We start from the raw sequence: 25,578 nt of genomic DNA on the forward strand, positions 1-25,578 counted from the left end.
AGTAATTAGACACGTCATATTGTGCAACGTACGTCGTTGATCTTGGATCGGACGGTTTGTAGATGTTTGATTGCGTGGCAATTCTCCTGGGCCTCCTTCCTCGACTCGATTAAAACTGCACTAGTGGTCTTGTATTTGTTCTTAAATTCAATTTTCGTTCATGTTGGCTTTTTTCTTACATTTTCGTCCATTGTTGGGTTTTCACCATAATTCAATCTGTCATATAACGTTGATTTTTCATTCATTTTGTGCACCAGTTCACGCTTGAAAATTGGAATTTTGATTTTATGCCCATACAATATCATGTTTAGCCTTGAAATTTCTTCATAATTTAATGTTGAAAGATTGACAATTATTATATTCAAAGTTTAACATCAAATTACTTTGATCTTGAACTTTGAAATGATTTAAAGAACTTTGAGCTTAAATTACACTTATTTACGTGTTAAAGTATAATCATATGAGTCATCATTGATAGAAATGCTAACAGAATCAAACTATAAACCAAATAAAAAGATAACAAAAAAATTCATTTACAAAGACAAAGATTCGGAAGTAACTAAAATACTTATAGGCTCGTTTATGAAGTGTTTCTAAATAACTGAAAACTTTTTTAAAGAAAATGTTTCTAAAATCCATCTTAGTAAAAATGCAAATTAAGCGTGGAAAAGCACAAGTACTTTTTGCAAGAAGCACATAATTGATGCATCCGCAAGAAGCACTTTAAATATTTTTATAATCCATAATTTATTTTATCTAAAAATGCTTTCATTCATTTAAAAGTACTTATCAAACAAGCCGTATATGTATCAGCTTGAAAGGTAATTACAATTTACAATTGACGGAAGTGAAAATTTGCGAGAATTACCGTTACCGCTAGTGCAGGCTAACCTAGTTTTGCGGCTAAATAAAAAGGGCGTGCACAAAAGGCTGAAACGACACCGTAGCTGGTGAACTCCGATCTCCGACTCCAGATGCTTGCAGAGTAGAGGTTTAGGGTTTTGGTCAGGCAAATTGCGAAGTAGCAGAACAGAGAAACAAGGAGAGAGAGCGAGAGATGGTGAGGCTGACGGCCGACTTGGTGTGGAAGAGCCCTCACTTCTTCAATGCGCTCAAGGAGCGAGAGTTGGATCTCCGAGGTAATTTCCTTTCCCAATTCTCAATTCCCAAATACCGATTCGAAACCCTACATTGACGCCATTAGGGTTTTGATAATTGAAACTGTTTGCCTCCTTTTCGTTTTCAGGAAATAAGATTGCTGTAATCGAAAACTTGGGAGCTACAGAGGTTAGTAGTTTACTTAACTCAGACTATTATCATGACAAGCCATCGTTTTTGGCTTTTATCTGCTGCAAACTACTGAATTTAGTTGAATGAAATATGTTTTTTCGGTTTAATTTGGACAGGACCAATTTGACACCATTGATTTGTCTGACAATGAAATCGTCAAGCTCGAAAACATGCCCTATCTTAATCGTTTGGGTACTTTGATTATCAATAACAACCGAATCACCCGTATCAATCCCAACATTGGAGGTAACTAACTTTAATCCTTCGGTCCCTCTAATCACATACTAGTCTGTTATCTTGTATCTACCGACTACTGAGTTGTATGTAATTGCAGAGTTTTTGCCAAAGTTGCACACGTTGGTACTTACCAACAACAGGCTAGTCAACCTGGTAGAGATCGACCCTCTTGCATCCCTCCCAAAGTTGCAGTATCTTAGCCTTTTGGATAACAACATCACGAAGAAACCCAACTATAGGCTGTACTTGATTCACAAGTTAAAATCGCTTCGGGTTCTGGATTTTAAGAAGGTGAAAAACAAGGTGAGTTAATTTCAAATTGACAACTCATGTTTGTCGTTGTGTTGTGGGTGCGACTTTTTTATGGTACCAATTATGAGTTCGTCTTGGAGTGCCTAGGAATAACATACTAATGGAACACTAATACTTAGTATTGGAATGCCGTGAGTTGCGTAGCTGAGAACCATACTAACATGACAGAAGCACAAATCTTGTGAGCAAAACTGGGTTTAGCTAGGGTGTAATGTGACATATATTTTGTATTATAATTCTCACGCTTTTTCTTCCGGGGATTTTAGATTTTAACTCAGAGGCTACTGAAAGTTAGTTTCTACAGTGTCTGATTCCCAGACGTTACACAATATTATTTTGGTTTTATAGCTTTAAAAGATTTGTTTTGTCCAAATGCTTCACTTTTGTTAACTTGTATCATGGCTTCTGCTTATTTCTTTCTAGTTTCACTAAAAAAGTGGAAATATGAAATAGAATGCTATTTTTCATAGAAGATTAGCTTGTTCCTTTTGTACCTATCACCTGGATTAATTACTCTTTGGTCTTGTTCCATCAATCATAGGAGAGACTGGAAGCACAAACCTTGTTTTCATCAAAAGAGGTTGAAGAAGAGACTAGAAAGGTATCCCCCCAAAAATTCGTGCCTGCAGAAGTTCCAGAAGTTTACCAGGAACAACAGGCTCCAAAAGTTGTTGCCCCCACACCTGAACAAATTATGAAAATCAAGGTAATCATAGCAATTAAGTTTTTACATAGTTGCATCAATCATTATATTCTGTGATCATGTGCATGGGACTTCTTTCTCACCTTGGAGCTGTTAGTAAAACGAATGTAAATATTATTTAAATGTACACAGGAGAGACAAAGTTCACCATTTTACGTTTAAAATCAATGCAGTTTTACTCAAGAAATATCAATTTTGATTTTTCGTAGTCTTTTCAAGTCCATGTTCTAACTGTTTTGTAGTCTTTTCAAGTCCGCGTTCTAACTGTGACGGGGGTGACAGTTTATTAGGGTTACTTCTTTTTTCCTCTACTGATGAATTAACGGTAGTATGAAATTATGAAATATTTTTCAACCTATATGATTGGATTTGTTAACAAGTATTAACTGATTGAGCAATTATGATACATTGTCTGTTATCCATGTTAAATTATCTTCTCTTTACTTTTAGGTTCAAATCATAGTAATAATTCTTAGTATATTTGAGTGGTATCTCATACTGTCATAAACACTACACCATTAGTTGTCCCAACTGAAAGTTATTCTGATATTTCAAGATATCCAGTTGTGGCAATTGATAGAGAATTTGGTCTTTTGTGATAGATTATTGCTTTGTGTTGGTGGTTTTTTCTCCTACTTTGCAGCTATGTGTGGAGTCATCTTAGGTTTTTAATTATTTTATACGTTGTTTGTCCATGTGCAGGCTGCCATAGTGAATTCCCAGACTCTTGAAGAGGTTGCTAGACTTGAAAAGGTTATTTGCTCAAGCTGAGAAACTACTGCACGATTTTCTCAATGTCTTATCTCTTAATATTTTTACTTTTAACATTCTACTTGTTTTGCAAGAGCAGGCACTGAAGTCGGGTCAGCTTCCTGCAGATTTTGAAATTTTTGATGATGATGCTGAGCCCAATAGTGTTCAAGAAAAGGATGATAAAATGGACACAAATAATGAAAATGAGGCTATTACTGAACCTAAAGATGTGAAGGAGCAGAAGAACGATGAAGCTGAACCGATGGAACAGGTATCCATGTTCTTCCTATAGTTTTAAAGTATTTTCTGTTATTTTTGTTCTTCATCTCTGCGAACTGTTGTAGAATGGTTGAAGATGCATACAACTTTGATGGCCTCAAGAATTATCTTATAAATCAAGATAGTGGTGTTATTGTTTTCAAATAATGCAATGTACAAACAGGGCCATGCTTCAGTTATCTTAGTCCTCATTATGCGTAATTAATGCTGTTCAAGATTCTGGACAGGTACTATCGTTTAGCTGTACTGAGGGAGAATCCTTGGTTAAAGCAGAAAAATTATTTGGTGGATTTCCTGTTCTGTGTCTAATTTGAGTCTATTGTTAGCTGCTGTTCCTTTTTCCTCAGGGTTGAGCCTATTTTTAAGCTGCTCTTCCTTTTTCCCACTGCTTCTCGCATTCCGGGTTAGGCATTATTTAGTTTCTATAGGAACTGGAAGATCCTGTGACCCTATAGTTCTGTTGACCAATGTCAGAAGGCATTCATAATGTAATAAAACATATGCAGCCCTATATTTTAGTAGTCTTGTGAAAGTCAGTTATGTTGCCTAGGCCACCGGACAAGTTAATTGAAGATCAGCTGCTATGTCGTCTGTAGTGTTTATATTGAAGATCAGCTGCATTAGCATGTGTTATGATTCTGTGGTCTGTTTGTGGTTAGGTTAACTTAGTTGATATTCTCTGGTTCTAGTATTAATGTACTTTTTCCCCTTGCAGGAGTAGGAGACTCCGTATGTATCCTGGCATCGTAAAGCCTGTCCGAAGTGAACTCCTTGGCTGCGCCTGGAAAAGTTTTTGATTCGGAAATTCCGCTGTTCCCTTAAGGCTTGAACTGTGTTCAATGTATGAGGGGTTTCTGCCTGTGTTATATTAGACCTGAGAACAACTCTTCTTCCCTAATTAATTAATGCTAATCTTTCCCTTTCTAGCATCTCTTTTGGGAGAGCTGGAATGGTGTCTGGGTGTTCTATTCATCTCTGTATTATGTTTATACAGGATTCTGTCTAATTTCATATTTTCGTGTTCTTTGAGTTATAAAAGAACGAAAGCCATTAACTGCTGCGCAATTTTTTTCTCACTGGTGTTACGTTAGCCATCCAACTTTACTTGGACCCATGTTACATTTTACTACTGATGTTTTAACTTTTAATCGGTTTGGGAAAATACTACAAAACTATCGTATACCAAATTTCATGTCATTTTCTTGCACTATAAGCTCTAAATAAAACGATGACATTAGCGAGGTGGAGTCATGTGAGATGAAAGTCTCATGCACGTTTTGAATGAGAGCAGAAGTGGGGAATTCTCTTTTTGACTTTGACTCTCCCACTTCAGTTACCTCTTTGATAGAAGTATGTTGGGACTTATTGACCTTGCTACTATTTTTTAGGGTTTTAGGCTGTAATGATCAACTTTTGATATTTGGTTGCTGAAATAATCCATTTTTAGCATGTTAATCATTGAGTCGTTGATATTTGATTGATATGTCGTCGATATTTAATTTTGATCATTTCAACAATCAAATGTCAAAAATTGATCATTTTAGCTAATTGCCCAATAACGAGGGCCTGGGCTTTCGAAATTGAAGTAGTCCTTGACTAACTTCACATTTGTAACTCTAGTAATGAGTTGTTTCTTGGACAAGCTGCTTTGGAAGGAAAAAAGTGAAAGTGGGAAATTCTTTGCTCCAATGCAGAGGAGATCCTGTTTGTCCATGTTCTTCTTGCCTTTGGGAAGACAAGATGCAAACAAAGCCAAACAGAACACATTTTTATGTATCATCATTCAACATTTACCGTAATTACTATGATATCCCAATTGGCCCTGGCAGCGGTCTCTCTTGTTTTTGCAGCATTGATACCACTTTTTATGGCCTTAATTCTAATCAAGGGATGGTCTTGGTCTTGGCATTGGTCATGGTCATGGCGGATTTCGTGGCAACCAAGAATTGTGTATTGCTTCCGCGGCCACGAACATGGAGCGGCATCCTCCGAGTATGCAAGCCACCGTCCAAGGCTCACAGCCACCTCCGGCGGCCAGTCTTGTAGTCAGCCTCTTGATCACGAACAAGAATGCTGCAAATTGGATGAGGATGATCTGAAAGTGTTGGTTTTCCACATAAACGAGACCAACGGCTGTCCACCGTGGAAGCTCATGATGGAGCATTCTACCCCTTCTCTGACATACCAAGCTTGGTACAGGGATCCGCGGGTAATTTACATAACCAAGCTTGTTTATTAGTACTTTTAAAATCACTAAAAGGCTTTTGGATTATACTTGGTTATTTCAATTGTATTACGTTTTTCAACAAGCAGCACTTATGAGCAGAAATACTCCTTACATAAGCGTCCTCTAATGGTGTAGTGACATTGTTATCAAATTTCAGTTAGGTCCTACGCAGTACCGTACGAGAACAGTGTTTGAAAACGCGTCGCCTGAGTTGCTGAAAGACTTCTTCTGGGATGATGAGTTCAGACGCAGCTGGGATAACACGTTGAAATTCTTCCAGATTTTGAGTGTTTGCTCCCAAACTGGTACCATGACTGTTCATTGGATAAGAAAGGTAACATATATGGTTTCTTACAGCTGCTACAATTCTTTGTTTTAGTGTCTTCTCCTTCCTAACTATAACCTCAATTGAACATCCTTTTCTGTAACATCCACAGTTGCCACTCCTCTGCAGTGATAGAGAATACGTTATAGTCCGTCGTATTTGGGAATCTCCGTCTGGATATTATTGTACAACAAAGGTACCGTCCTTGCCCCGTATCATGTTCTAACACTCGTATATGTTTACTGATACCAGACACGACGCTAGTACATCGTCACTCAAAAAATCTCCACCTATTAGTTCTTTGTCAAAATATATTCTGCATTATCATCAGTGATGTCTCACGCATCATGTGTTATTCACGTATACACGTACGCCCGGTGAAATCCAAGATGTTTCCTTGTGTGAGATGCATGAATTCCAATAGACTGCCATCTTTCTGTTTATTTTCTGATATATCAGGGGACACCATATCCATCCTTACCAACGTCTAAAACAGCAATAAAGGTAGATAATTACTATTCCAGTTGGCGTATAAGCTCAGGTACGTGTATAAGTTTTGGTACAGTTTTGTTCATAGCTTCTCCGCTGGTGGAAGAAGTGCTTTTGACTGATACCAAACAACTACCTAGCAGTGAAAGTTAGGAATGCAGGAGAGCAGCAAATGGCATCGGAAGTGCTTCTGTTTCACCATGAAGATATAAGGCTTCCAAGGGAGATTGTGAAGATGGGTGTTAGGGCAGGAATGTGGGCCATGGTCAAGAGATTGCATGCAGGAGTGCAGATGTACAGCGTCGCAAGGGCAAACGGGTCTCCTTCCAGTTTTGCAGTCATGGCAAATGTAACCACAAGGGTTTCACCATCCACAGTAGAACTTCCTAGTTCACAAGTTACTGCAGATGACCATTTATCCAAGGATAAATAGTAAGAGATTCCTAATTGGTTGATTGGCAAAAATGATACCCTTAATAGAAAATTTTGAGATTTTGAGGGATTTTAATATTTAGAGAGTGTATTTATTTGAGATTTTAAAAGATTTTAATTCTTTTAATGAATTTAGGAGTATTCAATTAAGATTTTAAGTGATTATCTGAAATTCAAGATGTATTCAATTAAAATTTTAAGATAGTTTATTAAAATCTTTATAAATCTGAATGTATTCAATAAGGATTTTAAAGAATTTATAACATTCCAAGTTAAATTGATTTTAAAGAATTTGAAAAAGTTGAGGAATTAGAGGAAAATAAAGAGATTTTGTAGTGTATTTTAAGCATCTACAAATCTCATCTCATGAGATTTTGAAAAAATTGAATCAAAATTTTATATAGAATCTCTACAAATCAATTAAATTCCACAAAAATCCAAAAATTTATAAATTTATTAAAATCTCTTCAATCCGATAGCTGAAAATTAAAAAAAATATAAAAAGTAAAAAAACTGGTATGGATATCACACTTCTAGGAAAATGTTGATTTTCCAATCTTCCATAGAAAGTCAGACAAAAAAATGTAAAAAATCTTCCATAGAAAGTCAAAAAAAAAAAAAAAAAAAAAAAAAAAGGTAAAAGTGAAGGGGGCAGCTCCCTCAGAACGTAAAAACTTATCAACACAGAATTGATTCAGACAAGGCTGAAACTTTTATATATATAAATGGAGTTCAATCATCGGGACCTGCTGCTGCTGCTTCACATCACATCAAATCAAAAGCCTCACTTTTTAACTCAAATTTATTAACATATATATTCTTTGATTAATGGCTTAATCAGGAGCTTAATCAAAGTCTGAGAAAGCAATTAAAAAAAACACGCACACCAGGAATCGCGATATTTTCAAGTTCGAACACACCACGCAAATGCGAATAAGAAAAAGTAATTAGCAGAGAGAAAGAATGGCTGAAAAGCAAAGCAGAATATCAATCAACAAACAGAGAAACGATTCGGCAGAATTTTGTGGCCTTGGCTTTGACGGCGGCCGCGGGATGCGCATTCCAATTTCCCCCGAATGAATACGAAGGCCGCCTTTTTATAGGACCTCGGCACTGGAGGGCTAGCTTCTGTGGGCCGAGCTTCGCTCTGTTGGATGTTTTGGGTTTGTTTTCTTGTTTCGGCCTCTCTTTTGTTCTAGTTTAATATATTTTTGAAAGATAATTATTACTCATCTTTTACAAAGAAATTATGATCAATCATGAGCTCATGGTCCAGTAGTAAAGTGCAGATTACGAGACTTCCTTAAAATTAAAAATTAGAAATCTCAAGTTTTGAAACTCATTGTTGGTGTGGAAGTCAGACTTGTAGTCAGGTGGAGGCTGAAATGCTTCTATAAATATTCTCACTCCCCAGAAAGAATGAATAACCGTAATTTACCACTAATTATCTTCTTTTTTTCTTTTAAATAAAAGAAATGATAATCACACGTCTTTTATTTAGTCCTACACTTCTATATTTAATCATATGCTTTGCTTTGCTTTTATTTAAATTATTTAATTTGATATCAAATAATACAAAAAAAGCTTATAAGATGAGAGAAATGAGCCTATAACATTTTTGAATCAAAAAAATGTTATCATGCATTTTTTTTCTTCTCAAGTTTTTACACTCATTAGTGTAAAGTGATTTTTTACGAGTGCAAAAGGCATATCCCATTGTGAATTTCAAAAAGAAAAAAGAAATCACACATCATATTTATTTTTCAATTAATTCTCATGTGCTTTAGAAACAAATAAATGTGCATGAGAACCAAAAATGAGTGCAGAGATCTTTTCCCTATATTCTAAATCATATCACATGTTTTCAAAATGAGTTCTCTACTTAGGCACGAACTTGTTTACACCAATTTTCGAAGAGTTGTGCCATTATTTTATAAATTCTTGACTTTTTATTCAAAATAGTCAATTATTTTGATCTTTGACATTGAAATTGATAAATGTAGTCCCTGAGTAAATGATCTTGATCTTTTCTTAAAAAATTTGTTAATATTCTTGTTAACATAGCACATTTTTAAGAGATGCTTGTCAAATTAGTACCTCCACTTAACGAGTACGGACATTTTTAATTTTTTGAATGACCAAAATAACTTACAATAGACATAAACCATTTCTTAAATGCTATATATCAAGAACCATTTTTTGCTAAAAATCCCAAATTCTTCATATACTGTTTCATAAAAGAACTTTGTTTCAATTTTACTTTGCATTTTTAATTAGGAGGTGAAAAATGCAGATTAAAACGGAGGATAGAAGAGAACCATTTTCATATAAGAAAACTAGAACTTGAAAGCAAACCGGTAAACACAGCAACCAATCACGTCCATTGATCTTGCAAAAAGGTGCCGTTCTTTGCTAGATCTACGAATTTAACGACAAATCCACATATCGCAGGACGAGCACCAAAAGGATTCAAAAGCACCAAATAAAGAGGAATATTAGCCAGAAGAAGCATAGATTACTTCTTCAGAGTCATCACACGCACATAAGAGAGAGAACTACTAGTTCAAACATGATTATTCAGCCCGGCTTCATCTCAAAGACGAGCCGCCGCGACGACGCTAGGAAATTGTTCCACAAGACAGTAACGGCTTAAGTCACAAGTACACCACCAAATACAACAACTTAACCGAAAGCACTACCCCAAGGACCACAATCCAGCATCATAAAGGGGTTCTCGATACACGGGTGCATATGTTCGGAAGGTCCTGATCCACAGGGAGCAGCAGCTCTCGGCATTGTGTCCTCGTTCCAGACGATCGGTTTTCCTTGCCTCTTCTGCGATCTCACCAGATCAAGGTTTTTGGGATCAGATAACAATGTATTTGTAATGTCCTTCAAGAAATAAAAACATGATAAAGAGACTGATCGCTGTAAAAGAGAATAATATTATAAATATTAAAGCGAGAAGAAATAGATACCTCAATCAAGCCTGAGAATGTTTCTGAGAATAGCTCAGGAGCAGCAGCAGCAGAAACCACAACTCCGAGCGCACTGGTGCAGGCATTTTGCACCCCACCTTGCTTCACCAGTTTTGGGGAAGAGTTGATTGATTGCTATTCAGAATCATCATAAGCTTCTCCATCGTCAGAAAACTCATCAAACGACCTCATATCAAGCTGGTAGCGAAGAATTCCTCCAATGCCACCAAAACCACGGCAGAACTGTGACCCCTCCTGTGACTTGTTGGTGACAAACTCAAGACTACAACCAAACCGCCTGTACTCATTAGCAAACCACTCCAGCAGTGACGTCTTCTCCTGAACCTCTAGCTCCGCATTGTTAGCATCCCGGAAGTTGCTCTGATTGTTCTCCTGCTCCTTGTTGAAATGCTTCACTATAATCTCACCAGTAGTTGTATTTTTCAGCACATACCGATTGATGTCCAAACTTTCCCACACAATAAGAATCTCGACAGCACCCATCTCTAGAGCTTTTAGTGTGTCCTCCACACCAAAAACATACTTTCCTGTATCCTGGCTAATCTCCTCAAAGTATTTTCCTATCAACTTCTTCTCCTGAATGAATTTCACATTGGACAGGATCTCCGCTGACAGCTCAATAGCCTGGTTGAAACCGTTCTCTCCTCCATAAGAAACATCCACCACGTTCAGTATTTTGGCTTGCAGACGAGGATCAAACATATCTGACTGACTAAGCTCTGTTTTGAAGTCAGCTGACCCAGCCAGTATTAATCCTGAAACATTGGGCTGACTGGTGGCAGGATTAATAAAAAACTGTGTGGCAAGCTCTGCTGTCTTTCTAACATAGTTGTGGCGCTTCTCCATTCGAAGACGAGCAAAACGTAGAGCTGACTGCCCTCCTCTTCCGTGTTTCTTTGGAAGGTCGACACTAAATTTATGAAGCACCTCCCTAGTGTTTCCGCTTAGTGTCCCAAAAAGTGTCCCATTTCCGTCCATGACAATGAAACCAAACTTGTCATCAGATTCTAAGAGTTCATTCAGAGCTTCAATATGAAACTTGTTGTCACAGAGGTAAAGAGATGCGTTGATTGGCCTGAAAGGCTCAAAATCAATGGTGACCTTTTTTTCCTTCCCATCGTCAGTAACAATGGTCCCTGTGTACAGCACAAGCCCATTCGGAGGAACTTTGTTGTAAAGCTTGAGCCTCTGCTGAGCGGATGTAATAGCCCCAAGAACAGACTGTCGATTCACCCTGCTCTTAATGTTTGATGCAGTTCCAAATTCATCACCAAGCATCTTGGTAACACGAGAAATCTGATCCCGGGGAGGCATGATGAGAGAAATCATGCTGGTTCCATTACCCCTTGCAGCTTCAAGTGCCTTGATCAGTTTCTTAATCTTCCAAATCTCAATGTTCTTATCAGTCTCATGACCATCTGCCATTCTGAAGAATTACAGCAACAGCTGAAACAACTATTGATGGCCTGCAAAATAACATACATGAGTTTCAAATGAACAAAACCAGATAAAATAAAGCCACCAGTTACAAGACAGTGAAAAACTCAACAAATAAAGGCAATATATGAAACAAAGTAATAAAGTGAAAAGTACCGGGATACAGAAATTTTAGCAATAAATACTGAAATCGAAGAACACGACAAATATCCACACATTTCATTTTGGAAGGATTAACCAGCCGTCAACAAAAAGGAAAATGAAGAAATATATAAGGTAAGAGCTAAAATAAAAGAGTTATACCTACAAACACTAAATTCAAAGAACACAACAAGAAGTCACAATCTTGTTGGAAGAACTAAGCAGACGGCAAACCAAAATGAAAATAAAGAAGCATAAAAGGAAAGAAGTTCTAACCATAAAAAATGAATTCGTAGAACACGATATGAAGTCACGCATTTCAGGTTGAAAGAATTAAGCAGACAACAACCCAAAATGCTTATGAAGAAGCATAAAAGGTAAGAGAATCTAACTTTTAATACTGAACTCGTAGCACACGAAAAGGAGCACATTTCACATTGAAATAGTTGAGCAGCCTACAACCCAAAATGCAGAACAAGCAGCAATACAAGGTAATAGCATGAATGCATCTAACTACAAATACTGAATCCGGAGAACACGAGAGAAAGGCATTGAATCCACATTAAAATGAAATAAGCAGCATACAAACATACACATGTTGCCGTTGCTTTATAACATACCAGAAGGCCTCCACACTACATATTTCATGCAATCTATTCAATTCAGGCCATAGCACGTAACAAGGGATGAGACGAATGCATATGCCGAAACACACACATCCGGCAATTAATTGATGAAATCAAGCTAAAAATGATAAATATACAATATCAAGCATAAAACAAAATAACAATTATTCACAATGGAAGCTAATAAGCACAGGACATACCAATAAAACTACAAATTAAGCAGAAAACCTGATGATTTCGACGCAAAAATAAATCAATAAATAACGCAAAAGTCATAAAACACAATTATATATGAATTGATTGCACACCTTCAGAAAAAATATATATATATATATACCAATCACAGCATCCATATACTAACAGGAAATATAAAATAAACCAATTCGTTAATTCAACCCAAAAAAAAAATAATAATAATAAATAAATAAAACAGATCCAAGCAATTGAGCGAACAAAATCGAATAAGAACCCTAGATAAATCAGAAAAGGAAATAAGAATAATAATAATAAAAGGGGAAAAGGGGAGGACCTGTTAGAAAGCGCGCAGCCGAGAGCTCCTGGAGAGTCGAGAGACGAAATGAGCGGAGGATATTTCTATATAATAGCAGGTGCCGCCGGGCCTAACCCTAACACACCTTTTAACCGTGGTTAGGTTAGATTAACTCATCGTCCCACCATCCCTTTGCACTTTTGGAATTTTTTGGAACCGACCTTGCTTCCTCCCAAAAGACAAGACTAGCGATTAGAATTTAGTCCTATAATTTTCAACCTCAATACTCTCTTGAGGTGGGCCTATAAACCCAATGGGTTAACAAGGTGCTTTGGGTTTTATATGGGCTTGGAGGAATTACAGCCCATGAGCCCAATTGGTTTACTCTATTATTTACCATTCTTGGTGTTCTAAAGGATTATTATCCCTTTCGAAACCTCAAGCTAAGGAGATGATTACTAACAATTTTCATAACTCTGGATTGGATTGGTTCTTAGGGATATGGTTGGATTAGCTCTTAGGAATACGATTAGATTAGCAAAGACTTGTAAGACAAGATTTGTAATCATGTATATAGATAGGTTAGATAATCACTCTAGTCGGAATTCATAACTCTATCCAGTACTGTTCATTTCACATTTTGGCATAACAAATAACAGACTGAACACAAGTCCATTTTCATTCCACCTCACCTTTCCATTAGTCAATAATATTAAATACAACAGTTAGATGATGAACCTACTAAACACGACTTGATATCTAAAATCTTCAAGTGAGTACTGCTTTTATAGAGGGTATCCACACTGCTTTTACAACATCTTGTTATTTATTAAACAAAAAATTATTTGTAACTAAAGTCGCGAGTAATCAAGCATTACAGTCTACTAGTGTTAAGTTCCACACCAATTGAAAAACGAAGGGGTTTAGGGTTCGAGACACAACTGACCTAAAACCGCAGGAAGCAAATGGAAATGACGAAGGAATTATTGACGGTAACGGAGATAGAAGGGAGAGGACGGGCGTTAGTGGCGGCTCAGCCACTCAGGGGTGGCGAAATCGTTCTCAGAGACTCTCCCATCCTCCTCTACTCTGCTCTTCCTCTCATCACTCCTTCTCCCCACCCTTACTGCCACCGCTGCTTCAAAACCCTACAAAAACCCCAACCTCAAGCTCAGCCTCAAGTATGTCCATGGTGTTCCCACCACGTCTTCTGCGGCCCCAATTGCCTCTCTGCCGCTCTCTCCTCCTCCCACTCTCCTTGGGCCTGCCAAGCCCTGCGCCGTCTCCGAGACCCTTCTTCGCCTCTCTCCGCCCAGCCGCTCGATCGCCAGGTCCAGGCCAGTTTCTTGGTCGCCGCCTACAACCTCGCGGTCGTTTCCCCTTCCAATTTCCAGATTCTATTGTCTTTCCAGGGCCAGCCGCACGACTTCGCCGTTGCCGACACCACCGCAGCTGCCCAGTTTCTTCACTCTCTCATCTCGACACTCTGTGCTCCTCCTCCATTTCTCCTAGAGAAGCAGATGTTTTCGGCAGAGCTCTCAGCGGCTCTACTGGCCAAGGACAAGCTCAACGCCTTCGGATTGATGGAACCCTTCACGGAATTGTCGCAGAGGTCGAGCAGGGCGTACGCCATTTATCCCAAAGCTTCGTTCTTCAACCACGACTGCCTCCCTAATGCCTGCCGGTTTGATTATATCGACACAGACAGCGAACACAACACGGACATGGTGATCAGGATGATACATGATGTTCCGGCAGGGAGGGAGATCTGCCTGAGCTATTTCCCGGTGAATCAGAGTTATTCGAACCGGCAGAGGACTCTGGCGGAGGACTATGGTTTTGCTTGTCAATGTGATCGCTGCAAGGTGGAAGCTAGTTGGTCTGACAACGAGGAGGCTGAGGAAGAAGCAGAGGGTATGGATGAGGACCAAGACCAGGAAATGGAGGCATCCTCGGAATCAGAACCCGAATCCGGGATTGACATTGAAGAAGCCAAAGCCGAAGCCCAAGGGGAAGCCGATTTCCCACACGCCTATTTCTTTGTCAGGTTCATGTGCAACAGAACGAATTGCTGGGGCACCCTGGCCCCTTTGCCCCCGAAAGATGACGGAAGTCCTTCGAATGTCATGGAGTGCAATGTCTGTGGCAGCCTTAAGAAAGACGAGCATAGCTAACTAACTGCTTCCTTTGCTTGCTGGCCTTGTGTGAGTGCCACTGTCTTCTTTCTACGTTGAATTCACTTCTTGTTTTAGTTACTTAATGAGTTAATGTTGACTCCAGCTAGAAACTGAATCATTTGTAGTTTTGAATCCCGTCCCTAAATATGCATTTGCACGTTTTGATCGAGCCTCTCACCAGTTGAATTGTTGTGTGATGATTGCTTGTAAACTTCTTTATTAACGAAATAGTTTAATAGGTTGTGATTAGGAAATGAAAGTAAGGTGATGACACTCATCGAGATGAAATAGATGCATTTTCAAGAAAGCATGTTTCAATTCGACGTCCTTCTGTTACATCCTTGCTAGGCAATTCGAATATGTATTACCTAATAGTCTAAATAATGTGTCATCAGTCAGAATACTTAGCAAACTGTACGTAGTTCGTTGCTAACTCATTTATTTATCGGCAATTCAGACCGAAGTTTAACTATGTTTATGAACATTAAAAAAAAAAAAAATGGTTTAAAACTTCTGTGTTATCAAACTTGTAGAACCGGCTAAGAGGCATTGGTAACCTGTGTGGATTTTGGTTCTCTTGAGGTTGTTACTTCTTTAGTTGCTTTACTTTCAGGATTGTGAAGGGAAAGACAAAAAAAAAAAACGAAAACAATGCAACACATCCAATTGCCGCTTGGTAAAGCTTCCTAATGATAAATAAAGCAATTGCAATTGACAAATAGAAGGCGTAAACGTCCTGTATCTTGATTCATGTGCGTAAGTACCTACAAATATATAGTGGAATAAGTTTGAGTGAAGAGTACATACTTGAAATGAGTAGCAAAAGCCTATACTTTTAATGGGGAAATGAATATGAACATGCATATCAGTCAAGGGTTATCTAAATTTTTTGTATTAAGCTAAATACAAAACTAATGGATCAGATAGGGATAAATGGCAAGATTTTGATTCCAAGCCACGATTCTGTAGATAATTAAAGTAGATTATCTGTATAGGTAGGTATACGTAGAAAATACTCATTGAATGTTCTGATCGCAGGCTTAAAGAGATGAAAATAGGTACGTCATGTCTTCTCAATTAAAGAAAGCAAAAGCATATACTGGTTATGCGTCTTTGCAATGGGTAAGCTGGCATTTTCTGGTTCTTGTTTTCAGGAGTATCATGACCTAATAATTTCTGTGGGTGGATTGCTGGGGCGTGTGCCGTGGTCCTTTAATATGCAGAAGCATTTTTTCTTTTCCTTTGTAAGTTAGAGCCAACAGGTGCTTAATGGGAATTCTTTACTTTGATACCTAGTTGGGTTAGGAGAGCTTAATTTCATGTTACGTTTGATGACAAAGGGGGGATTAGGCAGCTGACTTTTCGTCGAAGCAGCTTTTCTCAAAAGGATCAGTAGTTTTCATGTTTATTGAGTGTATAGGCTATAAGCATTTGCTAGCTGTTTGGATTGTATTACCATGTGGCATGCGTTACCCTTTAAATGGGGGCTCCTTTCCTTCTTTGGTTCGAAGCCATGCTTGGTCTATCATCCAACAATGTAGTAATGTGTACCCTTCATGTTTCTGCATAGAAAATATTGCACGTAGCGCGATCCAACATAATTTTCTGTTTCAGGTCAGCGTCTGCACTCCTGCACAGGCGTGCAAATGCGCTCTCTTTCCCTCCCCTGAGAGCTATATGCTTGAAACAATCTTCCCAAAAGAAATACCAACCATTGTCTTATTTCATTCAATAGAGCCTACTCTTAGTAGAAGTTAGTTAATCCTTACAGAAACATTGGCACATAAGTATTCGGTCGCCATCACCTTGTTTACGTGGTGGTACTGACATGCTTTAGGCGGTAAGATTTTTGCTTTGCTGAAAAGAAAACTCCATATTGAAGAAGGGAGGGAGGGTGGGTGGGCAAAGCACTACCAATTATGTGAATGTAATGACACCCAATTGATTGCAAAAGGGTCGTATATTGTTTGGTTTTGGTAACTGAATAGCTCCCCTTTAACTGCTTCTCTACCTTCTTATCGAATATAATACGTCGACGCTTTCCTAATTACATGATATGATGGTGGTGGTGGTGGTGACCTTGTGAATCACCCCACTTGTTTTTTCGGACCACCATATGCTTGTAGTTGCATGCCCAACCAACCACCATATTCTCGGCATGTATTTTTTATGACCGCCTTGTACGACTCCACCACTCATGTTTGGAATGGTTCCAACTTGTTTAGGCACCAAAGGTAAACCTTTATTTTGTGTTTGTCACTCGGTGCGTAATGCCCGTGCTAAAGTTATTAGGGTGATTGTGGTTTAGGTCTACGACGTCATGGACGGCGTCGTCCCTGGCAATGGCATGTAATCGTGTTTACCTAATTTATGTTACTTTGCTTAACGATGTGTTTGGACGAGAGACTTATGGCTATTAAAAAATTGAGGTTAAAATTTTTTTTTTGTTTTAAATAAATTTTGTACAAACATTAGACGACGGAAATGAAATGTACCAAATGAGCATTACACTGTCACTTTCAAATGAATAATTTCAAGTAGTCAATTGCAAACTACTCTAATTAGCCAACGGCTCGTTTGGCAAATGATTTTAAATTATTGAAAGTGTTTTTTGAGAAAATATTTTTAGGTTCCAAAAGTACTTAAGGTGTTTTCTACTAAAGCACTTCAAGTGTTATTTCATAATTAATTTGCATTTTTACTAAGGTTTGGTTCCAAAAATATTTTATTTAAAAGTGTTTTGAATCGTTTAAAAACACTTACAAACGGGTCATAAATTCTTTCTTACTCGTTTTTAAAATGGTGACAAGTTGGTATTTTCGTCACGATAGTCCATCCTTCTAGGGGAAAGACTCACAGAGGCAATGCCTCTCTTTAGCAACCATCGTGTGATTCATTAGCGTTAGAAATCAAACTCATGTAGAATACGGGCTTGAAATCTGTTTGGATCGAATTGTACTATAATATATGGACTAAGATTCTCTTCCCTTCTTTTTCCATCATTTTTCATTCCCTCCTCTCACATTCTCTATTTTGTTTTTCTTTCTATAAACAATTAATATAAGATTTTGACATAGTTTCATCGTGACTGTTCAAATAGGAGATGAGAGAAGGAAACGAAAAAAAAAAAGAACAGAGAATCGTACTCCATGATATATGGGCATAATTTCCTTTTTGTCACTACGAAAAAAGCTGTCTACAAAATCAACCAAAAATAAGTATACGGTGCCTACGATGTCGTGTGATACACTTGTGCTTTTGCTGATATTTCTGCGATTATTTTAACCCCTGTCCGTCCCATCCAAAGGAATTTACAAATATTCGAATTTCAATCTCTCTTTTTTCCTCTTTCCGTCTGTTTATCTCGCAACCTCATCACATGTGCAAGCAATGGAAGCTTATCACTGAATGTGAACGCTGAATTTACCATAAAACAAATCAACTGCAAAAATGCAGGTGCAGCCATTCCTCTTCGTCTTTATTATTTTTACTTTTTTTTTTCCGTTTCGAGAGTTTCGAATTCTAAATCTAAGCCTATTCCTTTTTATTCGTCATCTTATTATTATTATTATTATTTATTATTTTTTTTTATTTTTTTATTTTTTTTAAAGTCATACGTTTGTACTTTGCAGTATTCGGAGTTAACGTTATAAGAAATGATATTCGCGCATTATTTTTCTTTCCTTGCACATTATATTTATTTATTTTGCTAGCTACCTTTTTTGTTAAGTCAAATATTCGTAGTTAGTGAACCATATCCCTTGCTGATATTCATCGATCAATCTTTTTTATAGTGTGTACCACATGTCGATTTTCTACTTAGTGGGAAAACCATTTACTTGTGGAAGGAATTTTGAAAGTCAAATAGTAGCTTTTCCCCTTTTTACTGTATATATAGTCTATTGCTGTACTAAATAGATACATACGAGCGTAACGTATACGTACACAGAATAAATGGAAAATAAAGTTTGGAAAATGAGTCTCAAGCATGAATTTACATCTTTTTAGCAAGACAGACAACCCATGCTTTTGCTTCCGTTATTCAAAATCCAGGCCGAAAAAGCAAAAAACTGAGCTGCTGAAAAACTGTTCCATCCCAGCAATCAACAGCTTCAGCTGTTCGCGTCACGTTTCTGGGAAGCCAGGAATTTGTGTTTGCGGCTCATCAGAAAAAAAGGGAGTGAGGATTCGGGAAACCGATGCCAAGAATAGATTGACAAGATCTAAAGTTGGCAGTCAAGATATTTTCAGATGTTTTGTTTCTGATGTTAGAAATATCTTACTTAGTTTATTTGTTAAAACTTAATATAATATACTTTCGTTAACATATACATACTTGTTATAATATAAATAAATTATTAATTTAATAATACTATATGCTATTGTGATATCGAAAAATTTTAGAATGTTGAGCGCCATTGTCATAGGAAGGAGTTTATGGCCACTAAATTCTAGATCAAATACATAATGATGAAGATTTACGTCTAAATATATATATATATATATATATAAAATACTTGTCATAGCTAGAGGTGATTTTCTAGATTTTCTACCATACTCTCGCATATCTTATTCTTTGAAGTTATTGGCTGATAAATTCTTGATCTAATGTGTGTGTGTATATATTTATATTTATATTTATACGATGATATATAGTCATATTAAGGAGGAGGAAATAACTTAATTGTGAATATGCTATTTTAATATTCGAATTGGAGATTAGTTGATCAGAACTTAACGACAAATAATCTCAAAGGGTTAGAGTTAGAGTCACACATCAGTTGGTAATTAGAATTGGAGATTAGGTCGATTAGTCGAAGTGGTATACTAAAACACTATAGTTCAGTTGGATGTAGCTTTAGGAATGTTTGGATGTACTTTCAAAATGGTTGAAAGCGCTTTTAGATAAAGTGTTTTTGAATTCTAAAAGCACTTTGAATGTTTTCTACAAAAAGCACCAGTTATGTGCTTGTTTCAAGAAGCACTTTAAGTGGTTTTTTTCAAGATTTACTTGCATTTTTACTGAGAATTGGTTCAAAAAATACTTTCATAAAAAACGCTTTAAATTATTTTAAAAACATATCTAAACGAACTATTACTCTCGAGTCCTAATACAAAGCAGGTTCTTATTTACCAATTCTTAGGCGGTTAGGCGGGCGGAGGACACTTTGGGGAATTTACAGCGTAAATACACGGACCGAAACAAATCTGTTTCCTACTTAAATCATTGAACCCCAAAATAATATATATCTGTTTGTTGTTGCCTACTATAATATACCTGAACCAACAAAACCATATCTCTTGCAAGTTGCATTTACTATAAATATAAAAATACCTTTTCGTTTTAGGTTTTATATTTATTTAATATATATATATATATATATGTTTATATATAACCAGGGTCAGGGGGAGAGAAAATTATAGCATAAGAGGAGAAGGAGAAACCAGAAAACTTGGGGAGCATTTCAAAACGCAGGACTGCAAGGTGGTGTGCCTCTTCCCCTTGCGGCTCTCCTCCTCCTCCCTAAACCAAAACAAAATATTCAGAGTTATATTTTGTTTTGTTTTCCAGAGGAGGGAAAAGAAGATAAGGCTCTGCTGCCCTCCCCTCCGATATCAGGTTTCTGTTGCCATTGGTCGTGATTCATGTTTCCATATATTTGTTTTCTTTTTCTTCTTATTACGAGCGATATTTCTTTTTCCATATATTTGATTCTGCGTGTAATGCACATTTACATGCTGATATATAAGATGGAAGATTCATGATTTTTTTTTTTTGGTTATAGGGTAGGGAGATATGGCGATGTACGAGCCTATTAGAGGGTGCTCCGACGACGATGAACGTCGTATGGCAGATCCTATCATGAAGGAGAACATTAAAATCGGTGGCGGTGATGATCGTATGAACGACGACGTTGAGATGGCCATCCAGCCGTATCAGTCTCCCGCCGGCGGTGGCGCCGCTTATATGAATAGTAGTAACGAAGAAGCGGCGGTGGCGTCATTGCCTTCGAAGTCGCGGCAACAGCAGCAACGCCTTGGTTCCCTCGACGTCTTTCGCGGACTCACGGTTGTGGTAACGTCTACTTTCCCTGGTTTTTCAGTGTTTTTTTACTTCTATTTTTGGTGATGGAAAAAGATGAAAATTAATTTAAATTGATGAAATAAATTTTAATGGTTAATATTGAAGACATTTGGCGGATTTAGTTCTGCCTTTTGCTGAAAGGCGCAACAAACTTTATCGGATGCGACGCTTTTCGACGCAGTAAACGGAAACGAAACGAATATGATTCGTCTGGTGATACGGCACCGTCTTGTCTTTCTTTTTCGTTTTAGGTTTTTGCCCTTTTTCTAAGCATGGGTTTAAGGTTGCTTTGTTTGTTTGTTTGTATGTAACCGTCAACAAAAAAATATCATTGATAACTAATCAAGTGTTGTTAAGTGGCTCATATCACCCAAAATAGCTAAACCCCAAACTAGCCCCCCTTAACAAATATAACGGGATAGCTCATTGGTTGAGAATAAATTTTAAATTTGTATTTTATATCACACGTATATAAATTTGATTTTTAACTCTTATGGATAATACAATAGTAACCAAGAAAAACTGACGCCCTTACAAAAAATGAACCACCAACTGATTCCTTGGCCACCACAATTTTCTTAGAGAGTAGAATGTTGGATTTGTGTAATCCGACTCGATTCAGATCTAAAAACCAAATGCAACTGGACACGACACCCTCCTTTCTCTCTCCTTTTGCAAACGCTTTAATATAAAGAAATCATGATGTACCACACCGACCTCCTCAATCTCAATGCCCATTTGTCAGCATTTGCTTTCTGTATTAAGTGACTAGGAGCTCCACCACCATTCGCCTAAATCTTACCTGCACTGTTACATATTCTTGTATACAATTGCTGGTATATTTTTCTTATCGTTAAAAATAAGAAAACTTAAATGTGGACGTTTGGTATACGTGTTCCATCCATCCTCACATACAAATAACCAAACTCTATTTATTCTCGCCCCTCACAAGGTCTCAAATTCATTTTGGTCTACTGCAGTCTTGTTGAATATTTTTTTCTTAAACACGGTTACATGTAAATTTACTGTGTAATTATTTGGCCTTTTATTTAATGTGATATGATGGGCTGATGGAGTAAATCTATCTCAAGTTTTTCTCTGCGTAGTTATTTGACCTTTTATTTAATCTGATATGATGGGCTGATGGAGTAAATCTATCTCGTCTGACGTACTGATGGGTCCTTTAAATTGGCCATACTTCCCAAGTACGTCGGCTAAGCCGACACTCACTTCAACTCCAGCTGGTTGGTCCAACCATTAGGAGGATAAGCCAAAACTTTTAAGTTGAATCACATCAATTATCTTTCCTGTTGCAGGCCTTACTTGCTGTGAATTTTGTCCAACTGTTCTGATTGTCATTTAACTCCTCACTTCGAAACCAGTGCTATTACGCGTTTTCTCCTTTAAATATTTCACTATAATATTCTTTAATTTCAGACGTACGGTTGTTACAAATGATGTTAATGATGTATAACACGATTAAAACGGAACTCTCTTTAACTAATCTCATACAAATAAAACAATTACATCTCTTGTTCTGATGAATAATATGAGTGAATGTATTTTTATTTTTTTATATAATTGTACGTGTTGATTAACTCGTAAGTTCACACGAACATTCGTGCCCCTAATTGTTATTTCAATTATTTTCATTTTTTAATCTCTCGCCATTGTTTGATGCAGCTGATGATAATAGTGGACGACATGGGTGGAATCCTGCCCGCAATTAACCATTCGCCCTGGAATGGTTTAACCCTTGCAGATTTAGTCATGCCATTTTTCCTGTTTATGGTTGGTGTTTCCCTTGCACTTACTTACAAGGTACAAATTTATATCCCTTGCTCCTTCAATTCGTTCTTTTCTTCATGATCAAGTAATCTGTCGCTGTTTTCGGAAGAACCTAGCTAACAGAAAATGTTTGTGCACACAGAAACCATCGTGCGGAGTTGCTTCCACGAGAAAAGCAGTTTTACGAACGCTGAAGCTTCTAGCATTGGGCCTTTTTCTTCAAGGTACACTAATATAGCGTGTCAAGCTATTAGCATTTGATTGATATGTTCATATGGCAATAGTGAACTAGTAATTTTATGTATTGTACAAACGTTTTTTACGGCTAAGTTTGATATGCAAACTATAAGGTTCTGTATACTGAGCAATGTCCGACATGTCTTTGTCCAGGCGGATTTTTCCATCGTGTCAAGGATCTTACTTTTGGGGTTGATATCACAAAGATGAGATGGATGGGCATTCTACAGGTATATGCTACATATCACTAGGGTTATTTCTTAAGTTGGAAACTTGAGGCAAAAGTTAACCAATTCTCTATGGTTTTCTATTTCCTCTTTATTCCCAGAGAATTGCAATTGGATATTTTGTAGCAGCGTTGTGCGAGATTTGGCTAAAGCGTGATAGTAATGTCAACTCGGGAAGATCGCTGCTCAGGAAATATCGGTCTCAATTGTAAGTAATATTTATCTGCATTAGGAGTCCTACTTTTTTCTTTTTCTGCATCACTCAAAATAGTAATGTGAATATTGCTCAATTTCGAATAATGTATGCCCTGTTTCTCAGGACGGTGGCTTTGATAATCACCACGCTATATCTATCATTGTTATACGGATTACATGTTCCTGATTGGGAGTACCAGATTCCTGTCGATTCCTCCTCTGCACCAAAAACATTTTCAGTAAGTTTCCATCATGTTTCTTAGTTCTTTCCTTAATTTTTTGTAAAGTCCTTTGAGAATTAGGCGTATGTTTTTGCTTTATCCTGCTTTTCTAACTCATCTCTTTTTTGTAGGTAAAATGTGGAGTACGGGGTGACACAGGACCGGCTTGCAATGCCGTTGGGATGATTGATCGCAAGATATTGGGGATTGAGCATTTATATAAAAGACCAATCTACGCACGAACGGAGGTAAGAATCCATTTCTTTTACTTTATTTCATTTAATTTTAATGTGCCTCACTGTCATTCCTAATGATTAACCTTTATTTGCTGTTTTACAGGAATGCAGTCTTAACTCCCCCGATTACGGCCCGTTGCCTGCCGATGCTCCTTCTTGGTGCCAAGCCCCTTTTGATCCTGAAGGACTTCTGAGGTGTGTTTTTTTACTTATTTACAGAATCCCATTACATCAGTATTTAGATGGACATGTATTTTAGTTATTTGTTTCTAATCTTTTCGTGTATTAAAATTTTAATTTATTCGCTTGCCCTTCGTCGTTGCAGCTCAATGATGGCTATTGTTACCTGCTTGGTTGGTTTGCACTACGGGCACATCATTGTCCATTTTAAGGTGAGAAAACTTGATATCAGATGCTTCTTTTCTTCCTCGGAGGATTCGTATCTGTAACCATTACTCCCTCCAAATGCAGGATCACCGGGAAAGAATCCTACACTGGTCTATCTCATCCTCCTCTCTTGTAGTCTTAGGCCTCGTCCTCGACTTATTTGGTACGCACTTCCCGTACAATTTTGTTATATATATAATCGAACTTGCTGCATTTTTCTATCGCTAAACCGTCTCCTTTATGCTTCTTTTTTTTCAGGCCTGCATATAAACAAGGCACTTTACACATTCAGTTACATGTGCGTCACAGCTGGTGCTGCTGGCATTCTATTTGCTTCCATTTACTTGATGGTACGGTTTCTAGCCAACGAATTCGAGAGAAACCTTTTCGCATTTTCTTTCACTCTTCTCTTCAACTTGACAGTCTTAGCATAAATACTTTAGTGTTCGGCTTGCTTAGTTTTCTCACTGCGCGGTTTCTTCTTCTTCCCTCAGGTTGATGTGTGTGGCTACAGGCGCCCGACTATTGTAATGGAATGGATGGGAATGCATGCACTGATGATTTTCGTGCTCATAGCCTGCAATATCTTGCCAGTTATCCTCTTTGGATTATATTGGGGGAAGCCTGAAAACAACATTGTAATTCCTCTTTTCCCTTTCTCGTGTTAGATCATTCCGTTATCTACTGGTATTGTAGTCTGATAATCTGTCATCTCTTGCAGCTTAGCTTCGTTGGAATCGGAAAATGAAGTGATAAGGGACAGCTCTCGAGTTATATGACTGAAGTGTAGTGCGAGTGCAAGTACAGTCACTTTTTTCTTGGACTGAACCCAAAATTGGTCGACTGATTTTGGTTCGTTTCATTTCGAGATATGTGAGAGAGTGCGGAGTTTGGACTTTCGTAGAGACCCCGGCAGGCATGCCAGCCTTTCTCCCCCACTCTCCTCCGCTCTTTCCATGTATATAGTGGGAGAGCTTCTGTACAGAAGATGATGATGCAGCCCCAAGTTTTCTTTGTGAGGCCTGAAAATTTTATGGAATGATATAAAATCGGGGTATTTTGTATCTGTCGGTACTTTTAAGAAATCAATCATTTTTAATGATCCTTGAAATTAAAAATTAATTAATAGAAGTCCTTATCAATGTGATCATTTAGTCATAATTTCATTAAAATTTCTGGTAAGCATTGATGTGTTAAGTAATTGGGTCTAATTAAATATTATTATATAAATGAAAAATATTTAAATAATAAAAAATAATTATTATTTCTATATAATTATAAACTT

General features: G+C 37.4%; 5 protein-coding genes across 8 annotated transcripts; 4 read left to right on the forward strand and 1 right to left on the reverse strand.

Annotated features, from left to right (window-relative positions):
• Positions 1–878: 878 nt before the first annotated feature.
• On the forward strand, positions 879–4,546 carry LOC137737037 (U2 small nuclear ribonucleoprotein A'). Its single transcript, XM_068476386.2, has 8 exons — positions 879–1,139; positions 1,247–1,287; positions 1,407–1,536; positions 1,625–1,830; positions 2,381–2,545; positions 3,245–3,295; positions 3,393–3,566; positions 4,290–4,546. Exons 1-8 carry the CDS (start codon positions 1,058–1,060, stop codon positions 4,293–4,295), a joined length of 855 nt encoding a protein of 284 aa, XP_068332487.2. The 5' UTR covers positions 879–1,057; the 3' UTR covers positions 4,296–4,546.
• A 770-nt stretch (positions 4,547–5,316) lies between these two features.
• On the forward strand, positions 5,317–7,095 carry LOC137736236 (uncharacterized). The gene is made up of 5 exons (XM_068475545.2): positions 5,317–5,783; positions 5,959–6,135; positions 6,239–6,322; positions 6,586–6,667; positions 6,759–7,095. The coding sequence occupies exons 1-5, from the start codon at positions 5,346–5,348 to the stop codon at positions 7,046–7,048; spliced, it is 1,071 nt and encodes a 356-aa protein (XP_068331646.2). The 5' UTR covers positions 5,317–5,345; the 3' UTR covers positions 7,049–7,095.
• A 2,310-nt stretch (positions 7,096–9,405) lies between these two features.
• On the reverse strand, positions 9,406–12,996 carry LOC137736889 (eukaryotic peptide chain release factor subunit 1-3). 2 transcript variants are annotated; one of them, XM_068476199.2, is made up of 3 exons: positions 12,780–12,996; positions 10,026–11,512; positions 9,406–9,939 (listed from the first exon to the last, which is right to left on the reverse strand). In XM_068476199.2, exon 2 carries the CDS (start codon positions 11,469–11,471, stop codon positions 10,161–10,163), a length of 1,311 nt encoding a protein of 436 aa, XP_068332300.1. In that variant the 5' UTR covers positions 11,472–11,512; positions 12,780–12,996; the 3' UTR covers positions 9,406–9,939; positions 10,026–10,160. The 2 variants fall into 2 exon arrangements, with proteins under 2 accessions (XP_068332300.1, XP_068332301.1); XM_068476200.2 differs by having other exon boundaries at positions 9,406–9,882; positions 12,780–12,974.
• Positions 12,997–13,593: 597 nt separating this feature from the next.
• ASHR2 (ASH1-related protein 2) lies at positions 13,594–16,445 on the forward strand. Of its 2 annotated transcripts, XR_015955083.1 has the most exons (3): positions 13,620–14,944; positions 15,956–15,975; positions 16,072–16,445. XR_015955083.1 is itself a non-coding variant. In XM_068477312.2 (2 exons), exon 1 carries the CDS (start codon positions 13,706–13,708, stop codon positions 14,912–14,914), a length of 1,209 nt encoding a protein of 402 aa, XP_068333413.2. In that variant the 5' UTR covers positions 13,594–13,705; the 3' UTR covers positions 14,915–14,944; positions 15,956–16,445. The 2 variants fall into 2 exon arrangements, 1 of the variants encoding a protein (XP_068333413.2); XM_068477312.2 differs by having other exon boundaries at positions 13,594–14,944; positions 15,956–16,445.
• Positions 16,446–20,297: 3,852 nt separating this feature from the next.
• LOC137737720 (uncharacterized) lies at positions 20,298–25,357 on the forward strand. Of its 2 annotated transcripts, XM_068477268.2 has the most exons (14): positions 20,298–20,537; positions 20,704–20,993; positions 22,686–22,823; positions 22,933–23,014; positions 23,181–23,257; positions 23,356–23,462; positions 23,574–23,688; positions 23,802–23,918; positions 24,010–24,101; positions 24,232–24,298; positions 24,378–24,456; positions 24,552–24,643; positions 24,788–24,931; positions 25,015–25,357. In XM_068477268.2, exons 2-14 carry the CDS (start codon positions 20,715–20,717, stop codon positions 25,039–25,041), a joined length of 1,416 nt encoding a protein of 471 aa, XP_068333369.2. In that variant the 5' UTR covers positions 20,298–20,537; positions 20,704–20,714; the 3' UTR covers positions 25,042–25,357. The 2 variants fall into 2 exon arrangements, with proteins under 2 accessions (XP_068333369.2, XP_088539141.1); XM_088683015.1 differs by lacking the exons at positions 20,298–20,537; positions 20,704–20,993 and adding an exon at positions 22,417–22,603.
• The last annotated feature ends 221 nt before the right edge of the window (positions 25,358–25,578 follow it).

The sequence above is a fragment of the Pyrus communis genome, chromosome 13 (assembly GCF_041283825.1).
Source record: "Pyrus communis isolate YQ-2024b chromosome 13, ASM4128382v1, whole genome shotgun sequence".
NCBI classification, from domain to species: domain Eukaryota; kingdom Viridiplantae; phylum Streptophyta; class Magnoliopsida; order Rosales; family Rosaceae; genus Pyrus; species Pyrus communis.

What these genes read in the sequence shown, in the direction of transcription:
- LOC137737037 (XM_068476386.2), top strand. Translation starts at nt 1,058, where the DNA reads ATGGTGAGGCTGACGGCCGACTTGGTGTGGAAGAGCCCTCACTTCTTC. An exon ending in TATCAATCCCAACATTGGAG is followed by an intron (nt 1,537 to 1,624) that starts GTAACTAACTTT and finishes ATGTAATTGCAG; the next exon opens with AGTTTTTGCCAAAGTTGCAC. An exon ending in TTAAGAAGGTGAAAAACAAG is followed by an intron (nt 1,831 to 2,380) that starts GTGAGTTAATTT and finishes CATCAATCATAG; the next exon opens with GAGAGACTGGAAGCACAAAC.
- LOC137736236 (XM_068475545.2), top strand. Translation starts at nt 5,346, where the DNA reads ATGTATCATCATTCAACATTTACCGTAATTACTATGATATCCCAATTG. An exon ending in CTTGGTACAGGGATCCGCGG is followed by an intron (nt 5,784 to 5,958) that starts GTAATTTACATA and finishes ATCAAATTTCAG; the next exon opens with TTAGGTCCTACGCAGTACCG. An exon ending in CAGTTGGCGTATAAGCTCAG is followed by an intron (nt 6,668 to 6,758) that starts GTACGTGTATAA and finishes ACTACCTAGCAG; the next exon opens with TGAAAGTTAGGAATGCAGGA.
- LOC137736889 (XM_068476199.2), bottom strand. Translation starts at nt 11,471, where the DNA reads ATGGCAGATGGTCATGAGACTGATAAGAACATTGAGATTTGGAAGATT.
- ASHR2 (XM_068477312.2), top strand. Translation starts at nt 13,706, where the DNA reads ATGGAAATGACGAAGGAATTATTGACGGTAACGGAGATAGAAGGGAGA.
- LOC137737720 (XM_068477268.2), top strand. Translation starts at nt 20,715, where the DNA reads ATGGCGATGTACGAGCCTATTAGAGGGTGCTCCGACGACGATGAACGT. An exon ending in CCTCGTCCTCGACTTATTTG is followed by an intron (nt 24,457 to 24,551) that starts GTACGCACTTCC and finishes CTTTTTTTTCAG; the next exon opens with GCCTGCATATAAACAAGGCA. An exon ending in TTGCTTCCATTTACTTGATG is followed by an intron (nt 24,644 to 24,787) that starts GTACGGTTTCTA and finishes TTCTTCCCTCAG; the next exon opens with GTTGATGTGTGTGGCTACAG.